We start from the raw sequence: 20,763 nt of genomic DNA on the forward strand, positions 1-20,763 counted from the left end.
GCTAATTAATTAAATTATAAATTCCAATAAAATAGGCATACATAGCCAAAAATTTTTTAAGTATATTTTCAGAGAGACTTCTGGTCTGCAAAAAAATAAATAAAATGTGTAAAATTTGGTATGAATACAATAATTCATAATAAAAGAATAGATTTCAACAGAATACTGAAAATAAAAGAATTGATTTAGTTCTCAACAAAATTTATTAGTTGTATCTTTCGTCGGCTTAAAAATATGATCTTCGAATCTAATTTGAATAAATCTATAATGTTATGAATTTTATTACAATTTATAAGCTACCATATAAATAACAATAATAGACGAAATCTTATTATCAAATATTAGATTTTTGACTTTATTTCGAAGCTGTTAATTGAATCATTGATCTGGAATTGTGAAGAGATTACAAAATCGTCTTTAGATAATGTAGACAACCAATAAGGAAGTACGGCTGGAAAGAAACTACACTTTGAAAGAAGATAATGTCATTACTGGGACAGAATCACATATTGGTTTCACCGTCCTTGATTGGATTCCGCTAAGGAAACGTCGACCAGGAGCTCAAAAAGTGATTAAATAATGCCAGCTCAATGTGTAGTTTTCAACAAACCTTCCATTCTTTCTTTACCAGAGATCGAAGTCGAATCGAGTTGATTTGATTCTTTAAATCGACTTCGAGTCGGCTCAAATCGAGATAATTTTTTTCAATGTCTACTTTTTACCTTATCAATTTTGATGATGCGCAAAGCTGTTTGGTAGTCGTGAATTTATGAGAAAGATTTAAATGAAATTTTGATGGAAACCGAACATCTTTCTATTTTTTTTTTTATATACTGCATCCGAAGTAGAGAATGGAAGAAAAAATAAAGTATATTGAAAGCGTCTTAAGTCTTAAAGATGTTTTTGTTCTCTCTCTTTTCTGTATTAACGGAAACATCTGCTTCTTTACTGTGTTGAAGAAAACAGGTGATATGAGAATTTATTTTTCTCGTCAACTCTTTACTTCCGAAGCCTTTGCTGTATTAAAAAACTCAAAATGTATTAGCCTATTTATTAAATAAAAAGCAGATACTAAATATTTTTATTTAAATATAAAAGTCTATTATTTTTATTTAATTTCCAAGTATTTAATTAGTCTCTACTCACAATGTTTATATCAATTTTTTGTTCATTAACTTATAAATGAGGGTCACATGCTACATACATTTTTGTTCCTTAACATTAAGACTTTTGACTCAAATAATAATTTAATAATGCCTGCAGAAGATTTATGAATGAGAGTTCATAGCTCCTGATTTTTTGCGCTTAATTTGAACAGCACTTACTATTGTCAAATACTGTTGTTTTGATAAAAAGTTCTCAAAAACAAAAAGAGAAGTAAATTCCATTGTTATATTAAACTAACAAGATTTCTAGTCGCACAATAGTTCAAATAATGAAAAAAATCAGAAGCAATGAAATGTTGGAAAATTTGCTATAAAACTATTAAGTTTCTTTCTATTTAAGAAAAGTATCATTAGAAAATAGTGTTGGTTCTTTTCAGTTTGAAATTCCATTGCAACATCCTATTGTTGAATTTCCTTTGTATTCTTTTTTTTCCATGTTAAATAAATGTGTAATCTCATTTAAAGATCAATCACAATTCTTTATTGTTTTCTTAAAATAGGAAGAATGAAAAATTATTGGACATTTTCACCATAAGATACATTCGACAGGGATATGATTTAAGTATTTTTTTTAGAGCTGGATTATAACATCTGATGATTTTTTTATATTAAAAAGCATAGATAATTTGAATTCACAAATGTCTCGTTCTTGACAATTTCTTGAGACTAAATACTTTAATAATAACTTTTTTTTTCTTAATTTTGTTCTTCGAGATTTCTTTGTCTAATAATATTATTCAGTCATTCTTTTTTTATGATGCTAAAACTATAAAAATGTAGGAATTTAGCAATACTTTGATCATTTCCCAAACAGCACAATGTGTTCGCTAGGCCACTGCTGCGTTGCCGTTTTACCGGTAAGAAGCAAAGTTACTCTTTCGAATGATAACAACAACTGGAAGCTGCCTATTTTTAGCAATCAAATGGACGCTAAAAGGAGACGGCTTCCATTCGGTGTTAAAAAGAGACGCTTGGCGGAGCCTTCTTTATTCGCGTCGCTTGGGCTTGACGATTCACTGCATTGTGCCGCTCGGGTTTGTCGTAATGTATCAAATTGTTCAAAAAACCTGTTGCTTTACGAATAAAATGGATTATTTTACTGCTCAATGAATTATTTATAGCAAAAATATATATCATTTTTAAACGAAAAATTTGTTTGTCCTACACAGCACCTCCTTTTCAGTGCAATTAAATTTTGAAATTTTTCTGCACAGCAGAAAGATAAAAATTATATCCGGAAAGTATGCATCTACTTATTGTTAAAACTTGCAGTTTGCTTTTTGTTCGTGAAAAATTAAAAATGCGCCAAGAATTAATAATAAAATTGGAATCAGAATGAGATAAAATTTTAACTTTTTTAATACATGCTATACGGCAGTGGTGCTCAAACTTTTTTACCCGGTGACCCTAAAATCTTTATCTGATGATCAAGTTTTGTATCACACATAGCTCAAACATCGAGCTCTAGCATCACGGAGCAAAGTTTGAGCAGCACTGCTGTACAGTCTGAAAAATCTTAGCGGGCTGAGGCGCATGGATTTTAATATTAGTTAACCATAATATATAAATTTATAAATTTTAAAGATTTGGCAAATTTTTTTCGAATGATTCTTTCTGAATTTTTTTCAATACATAATAAAACAATGACTTTAATACATAAAAAAAATTCACTGCATAAAAACAAAGATTCTTAATTTATAATAAAAATAACTCACAAATGCATTAAACATAATGCACTAAATATAAATGATCAGTTCGATCGGTAGTCTGTTGGGAATAGATTATGTTTTTAATAAAATAGTCATATAGTGGATCAGACAAAATTGTATGTTTACCAAGTCTTCAAATTGTTCTTTATATTATATGATCAGAATACGAAAATTATAGTGTTGGGTCGAACGTTTATGGAAAAGAAAGCAAAAATATAATATTTTGAATATCTTTACTTTGCATCCCTGTAATTATTCTATGAATCATTATATTTCAATTGTTATATAGAGAAGAATAATACAAGGCATACACATAACTATGTATAAATATACTATCTATTCACAATTTTTTTCGGATTCTTTTAAGACAATTTTCCATTTCAAATTGATTTTTTTTAATTTCTTTTGTTATTCTAACTAAAAAATAACTTTAAGAGATAAATATTATTTACAAGTCTTAAGAGAACATGATTAATAAATCTTTATATCCATCGTTTCTAATTGAACATTAATTTCATCAATTTAATTAAATTAAATGATATATACAAGAAATGTAGCATCGACATATGATCTTCTTCTTGCTTACATACATTTAAATTGAAATATGAAATTAGATTATTAATCAACGAATTCCTATGAAAGATAAAAGAATATCTTTTACCTTCATAAAAATTGATTCCAGTGCATTTAAGAAGAATTAACAAGTTTATGTTCACTATGACTGATTGTCTGAATGAGACATGACAAAGCCAAATGATGGAATATATCAATTATACACTTTAATGTCCTGAACGACACATTATACGATGATGCAACGTCATCGTCATGAAATATCGCTAAGGAATGCATCCTTAAATTATCACTATTTTCAATATCCAAAAAATGAACAAAAACTTGTTGATTCTTCAAAAATGCGCTATAGTCTTGCGTGAGAAGACTTCTGCTACTGGATCATAGATGTTCTTTTTAAAATGTTGAATGACCATTAGAAATGAAATTGAAACGATACAAATGAATATATCAAAAAAGTGTCATAATTTGAAATCATAATTGAAATTTATTATTTTTGAAATCTCAAAACGTCTTTCAATTTTTTTCTTCATTTTCTTTAAGAATTTACTGGTTACTTAAGTGATCTTTTGTTCTTTTCCTTGTTCAATATTCAATCTCTCATTTCTATTTTATTTTTTTCCTCTTTCATTCTCTTTTAAGATTTTTTTTTTCATGAGATCGTTTAATCATAGTCACAAAAATGAATAGACGAATGTAGAGAGTCACGATTTTTTTTTTCATTTAAAAATCTATTAATATAATATAAAAAGCACTACTTCTATGTGAGACTGCCGCCGAGGCAATTTATATGTGTGGCGGACTACATCTGTCCATTTGTCGACTAGTGCTGGCAGCAGAATTCCCACTCCATGATGCTTCTCCAAGCATTGACGATATTCTCTTATCGAGCGTTATTTCTTTTGCTGGATGCTGCTGCCGATGCATAATTAGTGATGCACGATTCACAACAGCAGGATCAGTATTAAGCTGCTTTTGACTTTTCGCTCGTTCAAGTGTTTGTTGAGGAACTATTTGAGATTGATAACCATCAGTTGAACTTAGCAACTGACTAGTATTTATTCCTGCAGATGATGCATTATTGTTATCGTTAAAATTTGACATTGCTCCATACATACTATTATTTGTATTTAACATGCAACCATCATCCATGCTGACTGAATTTGACATGTTCATATTATTAACGCTCTTGTCCCAAGTGTTTTTGATCATATGATGTGTTGAATTATCAAGAGCATTTGAACTATTTGATGTTCTTTTTATTGCTATTATTGAATTATGATGATGCTGATGCAAGTGTGATATATGCGATGCATTTTGTTCATTTTGTTTTCGTGCTTCTGCATCATCTTTCTCTTGTTCACGTTTCCTTTTTCTTTTCATACATACAATAACTGTAATTCCGCATACCGCGACAAAAGGAACTGCGATTGATAGAAAAGCTATGAGTATGATTTGAATAAATGTTAAATTTTCGCTCCTTCCTATTTGAGCTTCTTGATATGTTGATGTTGATGCTTGATGTACCAACTGACTACTAACTGCTTCATCGCAATTAACTCCTTGAAATCCATCAATACATTGACATTCATATGAATTTACACGATTAATGCAAGTTGCACCATTCTTGCATGGCGATGACAAACATTCATCAATATCTTGACTGCAATCATTACCGGTGAAGCCGTTTCGACAAATGCATTGAAAACCGTTATTTACTTTTATACAACTGCCGCCATTTGCACATGGTTTTGTGAGACAAAAGTCTACACGTTTTTCACAATTTTCACCCGTATATCCAGAAACACATTTGCATTGATATTGATTGATTCCGTCAATGCATGTGCCACCATTTTTGCATGGATTGCCATGACAATCATCAATATTTTCTTCGCAATTAAGACCACGAAAACCTTTTGCGCATTGGCATTGATAATGATCTTTAACTGCTATACATTCGCCCTTATTTTGACATGGATTCGGAGAACAATTTTGAACATGAGTCTCACAAAATTTCCCGCTATATCCAGTTGGACAATCGCATCGGGCTCCCTTATTCTATTAAAAAATTAAAAGAAAAAGAAATAAATACATTATAAGTACCAAAATAATGATTAAAATTCCTTTATATTTACAACACTTACCGAGTCATGACATATTCCACCAAACAAACATGGTTTTGAAGCGCACGTTGTTGTTTGTGTTTCACAATGCTTTCCAGTCCATCCATAATTGCAGTCACATTTATAACCATCAATCGTATCGAGACATGTTGCATTGTTTAGGCATGGATTGGCAGTACAATCTTTGATTTTGACTTCACAATCAACTCCTGTGTAGCCGGGTGGACATTTACACGTATATGAACCTTGTCCAGTGTTTGTGCAAGTTCCACCATTATGACATGGCTTGTGATTTGTACAGAAATTTAAATCTTGATTACAGAAAAGACCTCCCCAACCTTCTTTGCAGATGCAATCCCATTTCTTTACACAATATCCATGTACGCATCCTGGGTAAACTTCACATTCATCACAATTTGGCCCCTTCCATCCGGCTTTGCATCTGTTATTTACATAGAAAGTGAGAGAGAGAGATAGATAAAATAAAAGATATAAGATAATATTCATTACGATCATCATAAGCAGGTTCTTAAAATGAAATATTATATTTTGAGTGTTAGAAGACAGGCTACTTACATGCATTCGTTGGGTTTATCGCAATGTCCATGTTCCAAATTGCAACCGACAGAACAACGTGCTGAAATATTAACATAAAAAATAAACAATAAAATACAATGAAATGAGATAAAACAATAAATGTTCTCAAGATGAGAAAGGCAAATAAAGGAACAGAAATTTTCTTCCTCTGCAAGATGTTTGCATATGAGTCTAGGGAAAAGATTTTTGTGTATTTTCGCAAACACTGACAATATCCGATTTCCGAGGATGCAGGAAAATAAAACATTTATGTTCGTTTCGTTTTCTTCAATTCTCCTTATTTCCTTTGGATTTTGGATGTGAACATTCAACAGATAACAGATGCTAAGCAGGGAGCACAAAACACATTGCGGAAATATCAAAAATCTTTTTCTCTGCATTTTATGATTTTTTTTTTTCGAGGCAGGATTTGAATGTCGGGTCGGTTGTTATTTTTGCTGAATACACATTCAACAAATGGATCTCGGATCTCACATAAGACCTTTTTTTAAGGTGAAACTATATGTGTAACATTTGTTGAATTTATTATTATTCAACAGCATTAGATTCTATGCATAAGCAACTGTTGCATTTTCTTAAATAAAACATTTGATGCTCTTCAAAATTTTGTAATTCTGCCTAGATCATCTGTTGCACATTTAACATCATGATTGCTCATTTGGCGTATAAATAAGAACTTTTTTCACATGAGTGAAGAATGCACGTTAAATGTTAATGTTCACTGTCCAATGAGTACCAATTATTAAAGAACCGGGGGAGAAAAATATTAACTTACGCTTATCGCAATAATTTCCATGCCAGCCGGATAAACACATGCGTTGTCCACTTGCTGTACACGCGTAATGTCCAAAATTATCGTCACGCTCTCGGCAAAGTGTTTCACAGCCAGCTCCATAATAGTTTGATTCGCATGTAACGCGATATTCAAATTCAATTTCTTTGGTTAGTTGTTTACTTGAATATTGTGTCCAATCAGCTGAAACGCTCAACTCTCCTTGTATAGAGAAGCGTGATATAAGTGATTCTAGAAGAGAGAGAATGAAAAGTAGGACATTTGTTGAAATAAATCATTATCATTAAAAAATAAATTTTGTTTTTTCTATCAACAAGCAAGCAGACTGTGTATATTTTATGTCTGCAAAAGGATTATATGTGTATAAAAAGTGAAGGAAAAAAAATCGACATGAGGTGCTCAGTATTCAGTTTTTTTTTTAAGTTTTTAATAAACGAAATAGCCTAAAATTCGAATTACACTAAACACATTTCGTTTCTTTATAGTATCACATGGTTGTTTTTTAATGCTTTAAGAAATGTATTAACGTAGTAAAACATCTGCTGACAAGAGAAACAAGAGAGAAGTTTAAAGATGTTTGGCTTTTTTATGGAGACGATTTTTTTTTTGTAAAAATAAAAAAATATAAAAAATTTAGTGTATGCTTCCATAGTTCTTATTTTTCAAGCCATCTTCATCAACTTACAATACGCCTAGTGAGTGCTTCTAAGATTTCTCTTTTTTAGCTCAGGTAAAAAAATCATCACTAGTGCATTTTGACGATCCTTGCCAGCATTTCTTCTTCTCTCCTACATACGTGTATGAATACAATTTCAAAAAGGTAAGGTAAAAAAATTTCAAAATGAATAGATTGTTTGGGTTATATTTTAATTCTTTTACGACAATTTTTCATTTTGTCTTTTATGTCTAAATTGTTATAAGTTTTTTGTCTTTTTTTTCCTCAGAAAACAACAGTAAAAAATTACTCACTCACTCAAAAAAATCTATCGAAAATATTTTTGATGAATTCATCTCGCATATACATAAATTAATCATTCTGGCAAGTATTCTCAATGCTATTTTAAATGTTAAATGTTAAAAAAGCTTCTGATGTAAACTCTATTTTTATTAGCTTATTTTATTACTATGCAGTAATGTTTAGCACCATGAAAATGTTAATAATTGATAATTAATATTTTACTGGATTTCTCAACATTAAGGAAAATATTTTAGAAAATACACAAATGTTAAACAACTTGAACTGTCTAGACGTGATATTTTTATATCCCTATATTTGTGCATATCTATCTCTAGCGAGAATTTTAGTCTAAATTGCAAGGTGGAGAAATATTCATTGCTTTTCTCCGAATTTATATACTCGACAATTTATGCCTATTTAGTCATGATTGAAATTGAAATTTCAATAGTGATGAAAACTGAACTTTCAAATTGCTGAATAAAATCAGTACACAAAATGTTAATTCATTTTTAAATGATTTTGCAATTTAAAATAAATATAAAATATATGCAGGCGCATATGGCTTGTGAGAATTTTGAAACAAATGTTAATTCATCCTCAATATGTAGAAAACGGAGTGTATTCAAATTACTCTTCGAATTGTGTTACTTCATATGTCTATTTGAAAAAAAAGATAAACATTTTTTACTATTTTTTTTCATAAGTGAAAACAAGCTCCTCCACAAAAAAATATATATGAAAGATATGAGACTCCTACGTTTCGTCTTTCATTGAAATTACAGAAAAGATATAACCTAATGAAAATTTGTCACATCATACATTTGAGTAATATGTACGTATATGAAGTGTATTGTTCATATTCTCATTTTTCGTGTGTAGACTTTCAGTTTCAGTCATATATCCACCAAATGAGTGACACAAAAAATGTCTCTAGAACATAATATCGAGACTAAAGAAATTTAAATTAATTATGAGTGCATGCTTGTGATGAATGAATCTATAATTAAACTTTGTCTATAAAATAACGTATTCATGAATATGTGCCTTAAGTTTGTTACCACTTCCGTTCATTTTAAAAAATCATAAGGGATGGATTGACGAAATATCAATTGAGTTACAAGTATGCTTCGTAGCATTTTCATAAAAAACACATAGTTTCATCAAGATTTTTTTTCTTCGAATAAATACCAGACCGGAAATTTAAAGAATTGCTTTTTTGTTTTTTTTTTTTCAGATTTTTTTTACTTATACTTCTTCAAAAAGCATACTCATAAACGATGTGGTAAAGATGGAAAAGAAAAAAAAAAACCATCGTTAATCGTTATATATATGAAGGTAGAGTCTTCTTTTTTATATTAAACAAGTGGAACAATAACTGAACCAAAACGGAAGGGTTAGATTATACATATTTTTTTCATATTTTTTAATATACATACACTTATAATTTTCCATTATAGAAATGTACTTTTGTTCTTAAAATAAAATAAAATATTTAAGCGACATATGAGGAAGATATACTATATATTGTCGATCGTGATACTCTATAGTCGACAAGAGAAAGAATAATTTTTTTTTGTTCATATAGGTATGTATTGAAACAAAAAATCGGATCATATTACAAGGTTTGGTTAATATTATGCAGAATTAAATTTTTATTTATCGGAAGTAACGAAAATAGAAATAAAGAATCTCATCTTTTGTTTCATTTTTTTTGTATGTCTTTACTTTTTTGTCCACATATAATAAATATAATATCAATAAAAAAAAGATAATAATAATAAAGTGTATAATGTTTGCATAAAAGTTTACATTAATAAAATTCGCATTATAAGTTAGGTTTCCAAAATAAGAAAGATGGAAATAAATAAAACAATACAAGATGAGATATCATGTATCATGATGATGTGTTTAAATTATATTGTTGAAAGTAAAAATCTGTTGTTTTATGGAAATAACACAGCAGTGGTATCATATTTGTGACACTTACCTGTTGTTGATCTTGATTCACTGTCGTTTGAAGAATCATGGTATGCTTCCACAATGAGCGTAAAGGCACCCTAGAAGAAAATAGAAATGATTATTACATTATTTCATTGAATAAAATGTCAGATGTTAACGGAAATAATTTGAATTACTAATATTATACTATGACACAGTTAAGCGGATTTCGACAGAATTTTGTTCATTTTAATTTCTATCCATTTATCAAAATGTCTCTACACCTGGTGCAATATGAATTTTAGACAACTGAATAAATTTTGATAAAGTTTTGTTGATTTATTGATCGATAAATGAATCTCGAAATTAAATTGCAGAAAAAAAGAGCAATGTCAAAAAATAATTTGGTGTATGGACGTACTTACATGTATGTTTTTTTGTGAATACATATTGAATCAATAGTCTCGACCACTTCCGTTTTAAATTGAAAAGCAAAACATTATAACAAATAACATTTCAAGTGCCCCTGCCGATTTAATTACCGATTGAAGCATTAAAATGCTTCATTTTCTACTTTCCTCTCTGCCTCTTTCATTCGAAATATTTCATAAAACAGAAGAAATTAAACGCTCATTAGTAATGAAGAGAAGAAATTGAAATTTTCCAATTCAAATTTCAATTGCACACGTTTCTAGTTTAGAATTTCTCATTTCCATCTCATGATGATGATTGGCCCGTGTTATGCTGTGGCAGCAACAGCGGTAATTTCTTCTTTCTTTCTCTTGAAACGAACATCAGTAATAACAAAAGGTAACAGCATAGTAAAAAAATAAGAGAAAAAATAAGAAGAAACAGGCACGATCTTTGTTGTATAAATGGAGTAAGTTAGAGATTGAAATATTAATTATTTTAACAGTTTCGATTGCTGAATAAAAACGAAATAACTTTCCCAGAATGGAAAACGCATTTTAAAATATCTTACAGGGAGAGAAGTAGCAAGATGTGAAAGAAATAATTGAACGAAGAAGACATACCATAAACATATAAGTGATTTTCCATTCAAACGACACGCGCCACAAACCAGAATGAAAGTCATGAGTTGGGTCTTGATAAAATAAAAATATAAAAAATAACGACAATGTACATACATACATTAACCAAAAATAACGTTCTAAATGCATTCATTCACTGTATTAAGCGTGGTGTGATTATTATGTCTTTCAACATTACGTATAGATAATAAAAATAACATTTTAATTTGGATATTTCATTTCATTTCATTTTTTTCTTCATCTCATTTACCAATCGTTGTTGCCATCATCGATAGAAATGTAGCATTTGCTCATTAATTTTTGTTTTGGAAATTTCCTTAAATACTTTTTCAGACCTATTTTGTTATTTATCTTTTCTGTTTAAAAATGAACTTCTAAAAAATTCATGATTTTTTAAAATAAATTTATAATATATTTTTGTCCGCCATAAAACCTGAAACGGCGAAACAGCAGATGTTTCGTAACAACAACAATAACAGAAAGAAAAACAACTACACTCACATAACTTAAGCACAGCATAAAAATGCACAAACTTCTGCTTTTTCGTCGTTTTTCTTTTTCACTTCATCACGAACTCACACTGACAAGCTGATCACTAAATAGTCAGGCATTCGAAAATTTGCGGCATATGGTTTTGTATTATACGGAAAGTAGAAAAGAACAGAATTTTTTTTTCTTATGTCATGTTTACGAGCCAGAAGTAAGAAAGAAAAAAAAAATGATTCAGGCATTTTTCTTTCTCTCTGTTCACGTTCTTTGTGTTACTTTATTTTTGTTTCATCTCCTTCATATGCCTGAGTGTGTACTATCTATGAAGTGTAGATAAGTAGATATAAATTCTAAACGCCATACGTATCTTTGAGACGTCGACTAGAAAAAAAAAACAATTTTCTCCAGCATCCATGCCATACTGAAACATTTTTGTGAAAAAAAAAAAAAAATCAACAAGCATGTTGCCTCTTTGAAGTTCTTCATCTTCTTCTCAAAAAAAAAAAGTAGAAAAATGCGGAAAACTAAAGAAAAGAAGATTTGTTTTTGTTTACTGCTTGCGAAGCACCAAAACGTTTAAAAAAATTGAATTGTCATCATCAAATCTTGATAAGCACGCTTTTGAGCGCGAAGTATATACACTCTTACTTATTAAATTGTTATTTCATGCACAATGACTTTCAAGTATCCATATCTATTTTATTCAATTAATGAATATTACGAATCTATTAAGATGAAAATTATATCTTTATGTAAATTACAGCTAGTCGAGACAGTCAGTACAACAAATACAGATTTATTTGTATACATATAAGATATTTGATAATGGTTTGTATTCTGACCCATTCATTTGTTATTTATGTGCTACAGGTAAGTACAAAAGCAATAGGAATTTGCAAAAAATTTACTTTTTTGCATGTCATAGGAACTTCACATTGAAATGTGAAATGTATGAAACATGATCATAATTGTTTTTCTAAAACGTTTTTAAATACTTTGAGGGACATGAGAAGACAAGGTTTTATTTTGCTTACTCAAAAAAATGCTTACTGCACGGGAATCGGGACAAATATGCACAATATATAATTTATGGGATTTTTAGAAAGCACCAAAAAAAAAACGCCGATAAAATTGAGTAAAATTAATCCATATAACCAGTTCAAATGGACACAATTAAGCACTTGCTTTATAAGAGAAGCATAAAAATTCACCACGGCATTTAAAATTAAAAATACCAATGTTACTCATTGTATAAAGCAACAGGAAAAAAACGCAGTCGAAGAATGAATGAGTATGGTAATATTTTCTTCGTGTGCTTTTTTATATTTCGCAAATCGCAAACTGCAACATACAACAAATCTCCAGATGCGGTTGCACTTGTTTGGACGATGTTGCTTGCTCTTCATAATATAACTTCAGAAGAAAAGAAATCAGTCATTAATATTTTTTTAATTGTTATAGCTTTTGTATTGCATTGTGTTCGACTGTGGTTTTTTTTACGATTAATTTAAGGGGAAATTATGTTTAGGACAAAATTCTTGGCGCAAGGAAAGCATTTATTGGAAAGAAGAAGGCTGAGGAATTTATCTTCTTCTTAACTATATAGTCTTGGACTATTTCCAGTTTTTATATTTTATGGTTTTCTCATGAAAACATTTCTGCACTCATACGCAATAATTTTTTTTACGAGAAAGTACGGATGCAGTTATTTTATGACATTGCGCGGTGATTATTTTGAAAATGTGTCTAAGTATAATAAAAAGTAATTAATAAGACTTAATACTTACAGGCCATGTGAACTCGAATGGAAACCTAATTGGATTTGTTCGTGAATCCTTTTGTGGTTGACTTTTAAAAACTATTGATGATTGAGTAAGATTGAATGTATTATCACCGAGGATTACTGTTGCAGCTGATCCAAATGTGCACGACGATGTTGTATCGACTTCTGCTTGATATTGTTTCAAACATACTCGAAACCTCGTCTTACAACTTCCTAAACATAATCCATTAATTGATTGTTTTTCGCTACAACATTGATTCAGACTATTAACACCCTTATCATTTCGAAAGGATTTTAATTTTAATTCAAATAAACCGGAGCATGTAATCTGAAATGAAAAATAACAATAATAATTAAGAATGGTGTTGAAAATGCAAGATGAATAATTTTATATAAAACAGATTCAGATTCAGTAACAACAAGCAATTGCAAAGATATTTTAACAAACAAAAAGAGCGAAATGAATTGAAAAAGAAAAAATGAATTGAATACAATAAATTATTATGAAAATTAATTCTGTTAAGTTATTCATTCAATGAACTTTTTCGTGTCTAATAAAAATCTCTCCCTAGTGAAAAAAGAGGCATGATCGTGTCAAACAAAAGCATTTAACATTTAACAAATTACAAAATTGAGACTTTAACACCCTCAACTTTCTAAAATACAATTTCGGCAAGCCCTCAATAATGCTGGCTGGCTGGCTGACTTGCTGGATGATGTGTGTATGCAATTTCAGTAATTTTAAATATCATAATATTCATTACATTTAGAAATTCACGTATCATTCTCTTTTATTAATTTTCATCTGGTATAATGCCCTACAATTGCGTGCATTCCATAGTTGTTTTTCAATTTCTTGGAAGACGTTCGCCTATATCATGTTAAAAATCTGAAGAATTCAAATAGAACACGTGAATGAATGTGGGTAACTTCATATATACGAGCATTCATTCTCATGATAACTAATTGTGAATTCATTCATATATCAATTTGCTTCAGCACAACTGAAATGCATTCTTTGGAAACCTTAATTTATGTACGAGGTGAAGATCATTTAAAACATTTTTTTTTGTATTAAATGGCAACTCTAGTAACTTTTGCTATAGAAAGATTAAATTATTTTTGTACGAAATTGTTCCATTCCCAACCATTTTTCATGATGATTTTGCAGGTCGAATCTTAATTTGAGCAACTTCAACATGCTATAGTAACAAAAGCTGAATAAGTCATGAGACGATTAGTATTAATATGTAATTTCAATGCATTAGGAATTGCTATGACATTTCACATACTCAAACTGCATTTTTGCATGACCAATAACAAATTCAACAGCCTTGAACTAAGAAAAAATAATATATATATATTACATGCAGAAGTGATTTATGTGTACATTTCAAATGCATAATTCACTTGTAGATTTTCCCATCAACAAGGACTTATGCTGATGATTTTTATTTGCAATCGTATATAAGTATCAAGAAAGAAAATATTTCATGGAAATCTCATAGTGAATGGGAATTTTTCAATTTAATTTGAGTTGAGACATTGTTTGAATTTTTAGTAATCAATTGGAAATGCAAACTGAATAAATTAAAAAAAACTCCAACTTCGTTTTCAAATTATGTTTTGTATACATTTTAGTGTTATAGCCAAGAACTGCCTCGAAAAAAAAACTATATATATGAATTAAGAACGAACAATATTTACCGCTACAGAGGCGAAACTTGGCAACTTGACCTACGAGACGGACCCCTCAGGGCGTTATGAGCATTTGAAGTGTAGTTTTCGTTCTGTATTTCTTCATCATCAATGAAACAACACCATAACAATCTGTGTTTTATTTCTCTTTAACATTTTTTTCTGCTGAGAGAAAAAAAGTTTGCAGTGAACAGGCAACGCTTACAATATATATGGAGGCAAGTGAGAGATAAAGACATAATGAGGTAGCAATTCTTAATAACTTGGAGCTATTTTTATGTTTTTTACTCTTAGACTTCACGATGCTCTGGTCTGCCTACAGGCGCCGGCTCTGTTCGCACGACTTATTTTTTTCAGCTCATATTAAATTGATTCATTCAAGTTAAACATAACAAAAAGAAAGTGATTTTTATAGTAATAAAAATCGTCTTTATAGAATGCAGTCTTGATTTTTTTATGTTTTTAAGTCATTTATAAGCATAACAAATGTGTTGAATATTTTTGTATAAACATTCCAATGACTGAAAATTTTTTGCATGATATCATTGTCTGTAACAATTTTTGATCATATAAATAATAAAGTCTGGATGAATTTATAAAGTAGTGAAATAGTAAAGTTGATATATTCTAAAGAAAATGATTGCATGCTAGCAACATACCAGAATGAAAAGAAAAAAAATTCTTCCAATCATTAAAAAAGTCTGGGATTAAACATATTTCGTGATAACTCATGTTATATATTGCTAATCCGAAACAAAAAATTAAATATACTTCATCTATAGCAATTTTTCTTTGGCACATAATAAATTAAAAGGCAAAAAAAATGTAAAAAAGAAAAAAAAAACGAAGGAATAAGAAATGAGAAAAACGCAAAGGCAGTTGGGAACGAAAAAAATAAAATAAAATACTTTTAAGCCTGATATATCTCCAGCTGAACACAAGGAGCATATGTGCGCTTTCATATGTATTTGTAAAAACACATACAGACACAAGTATGTATGAAATAAAGGAAGAAAAAATGAATCGAGGGAGAGTTTCTTTATTGCATCGATGGGTAAACATGAGTTATCGTGTGTATACTTTATACTTTTACTGTAAGTAGATGCCGAAAAAAAAGGTGAACATGAAAATAGCAGTCGACTGCAAAAACATGATGTACATTTTTTTTCTTCTTCTGGTTCCATCTCCCTCACAAAATCGCTTGTTGCTTACGCTCGATCATTTTTTTTTGTTGCTTCTCTCTTCGAAAAAAAGATTCGTTTTGAAAGAAGAAAACCGAAAAAGAAATTCAGTTTAAAATTAAACATATTTTTCCTTATAATATTTTATTTCGAAACATATTTTTTAAATACCTTTCGAATTTTTTCTATAATTCGCTTTTAAACAAAACAATTCAAAAATAAATTCATCGAGTGAGGACAAATTTCATTGACTTGAGCGCATCTGAACACAGTCATGAATTTGTTCCCAAGAAATTATTTCATTTGAATGCCGCGATCTTATACGATACGATCAAATACATTCCGAACAACTTTTGCCAAATCAAATATCAGCGATCTTATCGTTCAGTGGCATCAATAGTTAGCAAAGATCCCATTAGAATTTTATATTTTATGCCAAACAATAAATGTGAAACAACTTTGAAATTAAGTCCCGGTAAGTTGACTGAATGATATCATTGTATTAGTTTGTGTCGCAAAATTATGAAATTAGTTACTCTCTTATCCTGTTCAAATAAACAGAAAGACTCATTTTATGTAGAATAAAAATGAATCTCTTTCCGTTATGACAGATAATTTTATACAGACATCAATCGATCATAATTGAGAGCGATCGTAATCATTGAATTTATATTAAGTAAGTATGTATGAGATCAAAAGCAGTTCGTTTTTATGGAGGGTAGTCAACAATATCCGAAGTGAAACTTGTTGACCTGTCAATGTTCATTCTCATGCGTCATGATCACGATCGATCAATGGCATGGCATGTTTTTATTATTGATATTGAAACCTTTTGCTACTTCTACATAGTCAAAGTGTGGTCATTTTGTAAAGTAATAATGTGCATCTCATCTATGAAAAAATTGCGATCAGAATCTGATGAATACATACGAAAAGAGAAGCAAATAAAAAAATGAAAACAAAAAGTAAGTACTATTTTTAAATATTTGAAAAGAATACATGATGGTAATGCTATATAATAACGCTCTTAAGAGTCTCTTACTTAAAAACAAGTTAAAAAAATAAATAAATAATAAATATGAAAAGTTCATTCATTACATATCATTATCTCCTTTATTTTAGGTTTCTCTGTCTGTTTTATTTAGATATTTCAATAGTTATAATAATCTTTGCTTGAAAATGACTATGCATGGTAGCGAAGCAATGAAGTGTTTCCAAATACTCATCATTTGAAAGCTAAGCCATTATCCGAAAATGCATAATCTTTTTTTATTTCCGCTCCGGAAAGAAGACGAACGATCAGCAGTAAAGTGTTAAAACATTGTACACAGCGAGACAATAACAGAGAACCATTTTTTACTCATAATGACAGACATGCGACGAATTATATGATGATGAACAATTGAACAACCGTTAAACTGCATAATATACTTTCTAAAGTATTAGCAAGTGTAGAATTGAATTCATTTATTCCATTTTGAGTTCATCTTCTTTTACTGCTGCCTTCTAAATATGTCCGTATTAAATCACAATCGAGTATAATCAAATTATCTTCTTTCTGGCTGCCTTGTTTTTCTGTTCTTATGATAACTACTTTAATTATGGATTGAAAATTAAATGATTTTTTATTTTTTCTCATCTCTCTTTCTTTTTTTTTCATACAGTGCCTGTGTGCTTGCCTTCCGAAAAGCATTTTGCGTTTCGATCTTTATGCTCAGGTTCTTCAACACACTGTGTGTATAAGAAGAATATATATACTTAGAAGTATATGTATATATACATATATTTTACAACTCCTAACGTTGATCGTGGGAAAACAATTCACGTCCAATAGCTCTTTTTCGTTCATTCAATTCTGATTTTTTTTTCTTATTTTACATTTCTTTCATCAGGTTCTTACTGGTGTTTGCTTCAAATAACGCACACACTCGGAGGTATTTAAAATATTATACTGTATTTTTATTGAATGTTCCTACAGGGTGTTTAGTTCACTTTTGCTCATACATTTTACCGTATAGCTATAGTGTGTTGCAAGAAATGAACCACTCTATTTTAAACCAGTTTCATTTCACATTATATCTTCAGCAAAATGTTGAAGAAAATGAAACTCTTTAAAAACACAAACACACATCAAGAGCCTTTTGAATTACTTCTTAGGTATTTTTTTTTTTCGTTCATACGTGGAATATGTTTGAAAGAGACTCAAAAAACAACAATACAGTTTTTTTTATTATTTCAATAAAATGTTATATGTATTTTTTTATTATTTTATTGTATTATCAGTCAGCTACGTATTCGGAGCTCCTCGTGCAGCTTCAAGATGATTCATAGGAAATTTGAATAATCGCTTATTAATGAGTTATTATTATGAATATAATAAAGTTATGAATGAATATTTTTGTTTGAGGTGCGAAACAGAGTAGAAGAAGTGGAGGAAGAAGATGAAAAGTGTCTCGTAATACTTTGGCATGCTCGCCTATATTCTTATGCTTGGAGCATTTATTACAGCATCATTACCATATAAATCATTTGTAGCACAAAATGGGCTTGTGATCATGACGAAAAGGTTTACATGTCTTCTTATATCTACTACATATTATAATGACTCATCAGTTTGCATTTTACCGTCCTATATTTTCACTAAGCTATATCAACATCTATTGCACGTGTATATTCAATAAGTTACCAAATTAGAGTTGCAAAGTCTTCAAGTAAATTACTAGAAATTTTGTACATCTTTTCCAAAACTTGTTGGGTTCTCATTTTTGAAAAAGATGGATATTCTTAAAGGATTAAGCCAAATTAAATAAGGCATTGAGCTCGTAAATGACGATAATCAGATCCCAAATCCGCATCTGCGAGATAACTCTTAACCAATTCATTTCTTCGACACGAATTTAAGTCTTTGTTTGAAGCATTTTTTTTTCTTTCGTTTTTTTTCTCCTCTCTCTTCTTTAAAGAAGAGCGATAATATCTTTAAAACATGTATCATGTCATCTAAATCTATTTAAAAGAAACATTCTTTGGCTCTTTTAAAATTCTTGAATTTTTATTTCAAAATGTGTATGTGGTTCTTCTTACCTGTGAGAATGTCAAAAAAATGCAAATGAAAAAAGAAATCCAATTCATTTTCGATGAAAACAAGTCAATGCGAGTAAAGAGAAGTTGAAAAAAAAGGCACAAAGATCTCCTTAAAGATGCGAAGAAAGACTTGCTCGATCAACGATTGAATAATTTCATTAACACGAGTAAATGGTGTCTTCAGTAAATATAAAGCTGGATAGATATATTGAATGTTGTGTATACTTTATGTGAAGAGAAAATAGAGGCAAAAAGAAAGCTCACAGAACTGACAATAAAATGAAATGTATATTCTCCTGCCAATTTTCTCACTTTGCTGTTTCAAAAATGATAAAACAATTTTTCTTTTTCATTTATATCTGTAATACTTTTTTCGGTTCATCATGTTCTTTAAAACTTTTAACTTGATATTAATTTTCATATTTTCTTTTATGCTATCTTAAACTTTTTTTCCTCTCTTCATACAATATAAATAACACCGCCGATCTCGCGCATTTATAAAATGTGAACGCACCGATCAATACTATGAAGCTATCAATTCTTTTTCACTTGATACATCAGATATTTTTTTTTATTTTTTATTGCTCCTTGTTATTTTTTTTAACACTTTTTAAGGCTTTTCAACTTTTATTGCTCGAGTTTCTTCTTTTGAAATATTTTTTTTCGAGATGAATTATAAGAAGCAGTTGCTTTTTTTCACAAGCTCAAATCGAAGATTTTTTAATGTTATTAAAATTTATTTTTCCGCCGCCACTTACGTATATGTACGTCTTATTTCTTTTTTTAATTAATATAGGCTTGTAATTTATGCACAATTACCAATGAGATGAATTAACATATAAAACTCAACATTTTTTAATATTTTTTTTCTTCTCTCTCTCTCTTTCTCTCGTTTCGTTTTGTTCTGCACACTAGGTATTATAATTTTTACACTAGGCAGATGTTTTCACTATACGGTTACTCACAACATTATTTCATGTTTCATGTGTAAATATAATGTTTAGTGATCATCATAGACTTGTGTGTATGTTTAGTAAACTAGTTTCATATGTCTATTGCTTATATCTACAATTATTGGGAATTTTTCATATCCAATTGACGCATATTTAGTTTAAAATCCTATTTTTTTATCAGTATACCAATGCGTTGGTATTTTTTATATCCCTTCACTTCCTTCAATTAATAAACTTCCATAAAGAATAATTTTTTTTTTCTTCACTTTCAATCCAGATCAGAAGATGATACCAATAAGCCGATGCTTCTTTTTACAGATAATCAATAATTTATTCCTTTTTATAAATAAAGTTTCTTTTATATTATAAAAAATCACAATTTTTTGAGTGTAAAAAAATGTTTAAATTTTTCTTTAATTAAACTTTAAACTGTAACCGGAAGATATGCAAATGTTTTCCCGGATTTTTTCAGTAACAGTGTTGAAAACACGTTCATATAACTTGAATGTTAAAATGTGACTGACTGTATATCTTGAGAATTTTCAATGCTATGAGAAATTTGAGAGAGGAGAGAGTTAAAAATGCAGACGAGAGAAATAGTCAAAGAGGAGATCGGAAGGAACCCTTGTTGTAATTTTTTCGAGATTCTTTTTTCTCTTTCTTGGAATTTTT

The 20,763-nt window shown here is 29.5% G+C and overlaps 1 protein-coding gene across 1 annotated transcript; it reads right to left on the bottom strand.

Moving 5' to 3' along the window:
• Positions 1-3,412: 3,412 nt before the first annotated feature.
• On the bottom strand, positions 3,413-20,569 carry LOC139088274 (neurogenic locus protein delta-like). Its single transcript, XM_070637423.1, has 7 exons — positions 19,139-20,569; positions 13,183-13,506; positions 9,904-9,973; positions 6,941-7,189; positions 6,145-6,205; positions 5,590-6,010; positions 3,413-5,503 (listed from the first exon to the last, which is right to left on the bottom strand). The coding sequence occupies exons 1-7, from the start codon at positions 19,184-19,186 to the stop codon at positions 4,232-4,234; spliced, it is 2,445 nt and encodes an 814-aa protein (XP_070493524.1). The 5' UTR covers positions 19,187-20,569; the 3' UTR covers positions 3,413-4,231.
• Between the last annotated feature and the right edge of the window lie 194 nt (positions 20,570-20,763).

This window comes from Chironomus tepperi, unplaced genomic scaffold (assembly GCF_022539635.2).
Source record: "Chironomus tepperi strain 1889 unplaced genomic scaffold, CSIRO-AGI_Ctep_v1 contig_161, whole genome shotgun sequence".
NCBI lineage: Eukaryota > Metazoa > Arthropoda > Insecta > Diptera > Chironomidae > Chironomus > Chironomus tepperi.

Bases quoted from the DNA above. Each gene is read 5' to 3' on its own strand.
- LOC139088274 (XM_070637423.1), bottom strand. From the start codon at position 19,186: ATGAATTGGATTTCTTTTTTCATTTGCATTTTTTTGACATTCTCACAG. The intron at 7,190-9,903 runs GTAAGTGTCACA...TCTCTCTTCTAG, and splicing joins TGAATCAAGATCAACAACAG to AATCACTTATATCACGCTTC. The intron at 6,011-6,144 runs GTAAGTAGCCTG...TGTAAATAACAG, and splicing joins GATAAACCCAACGAATGCAT to ATGCAAAGCCGGATGGAAGG.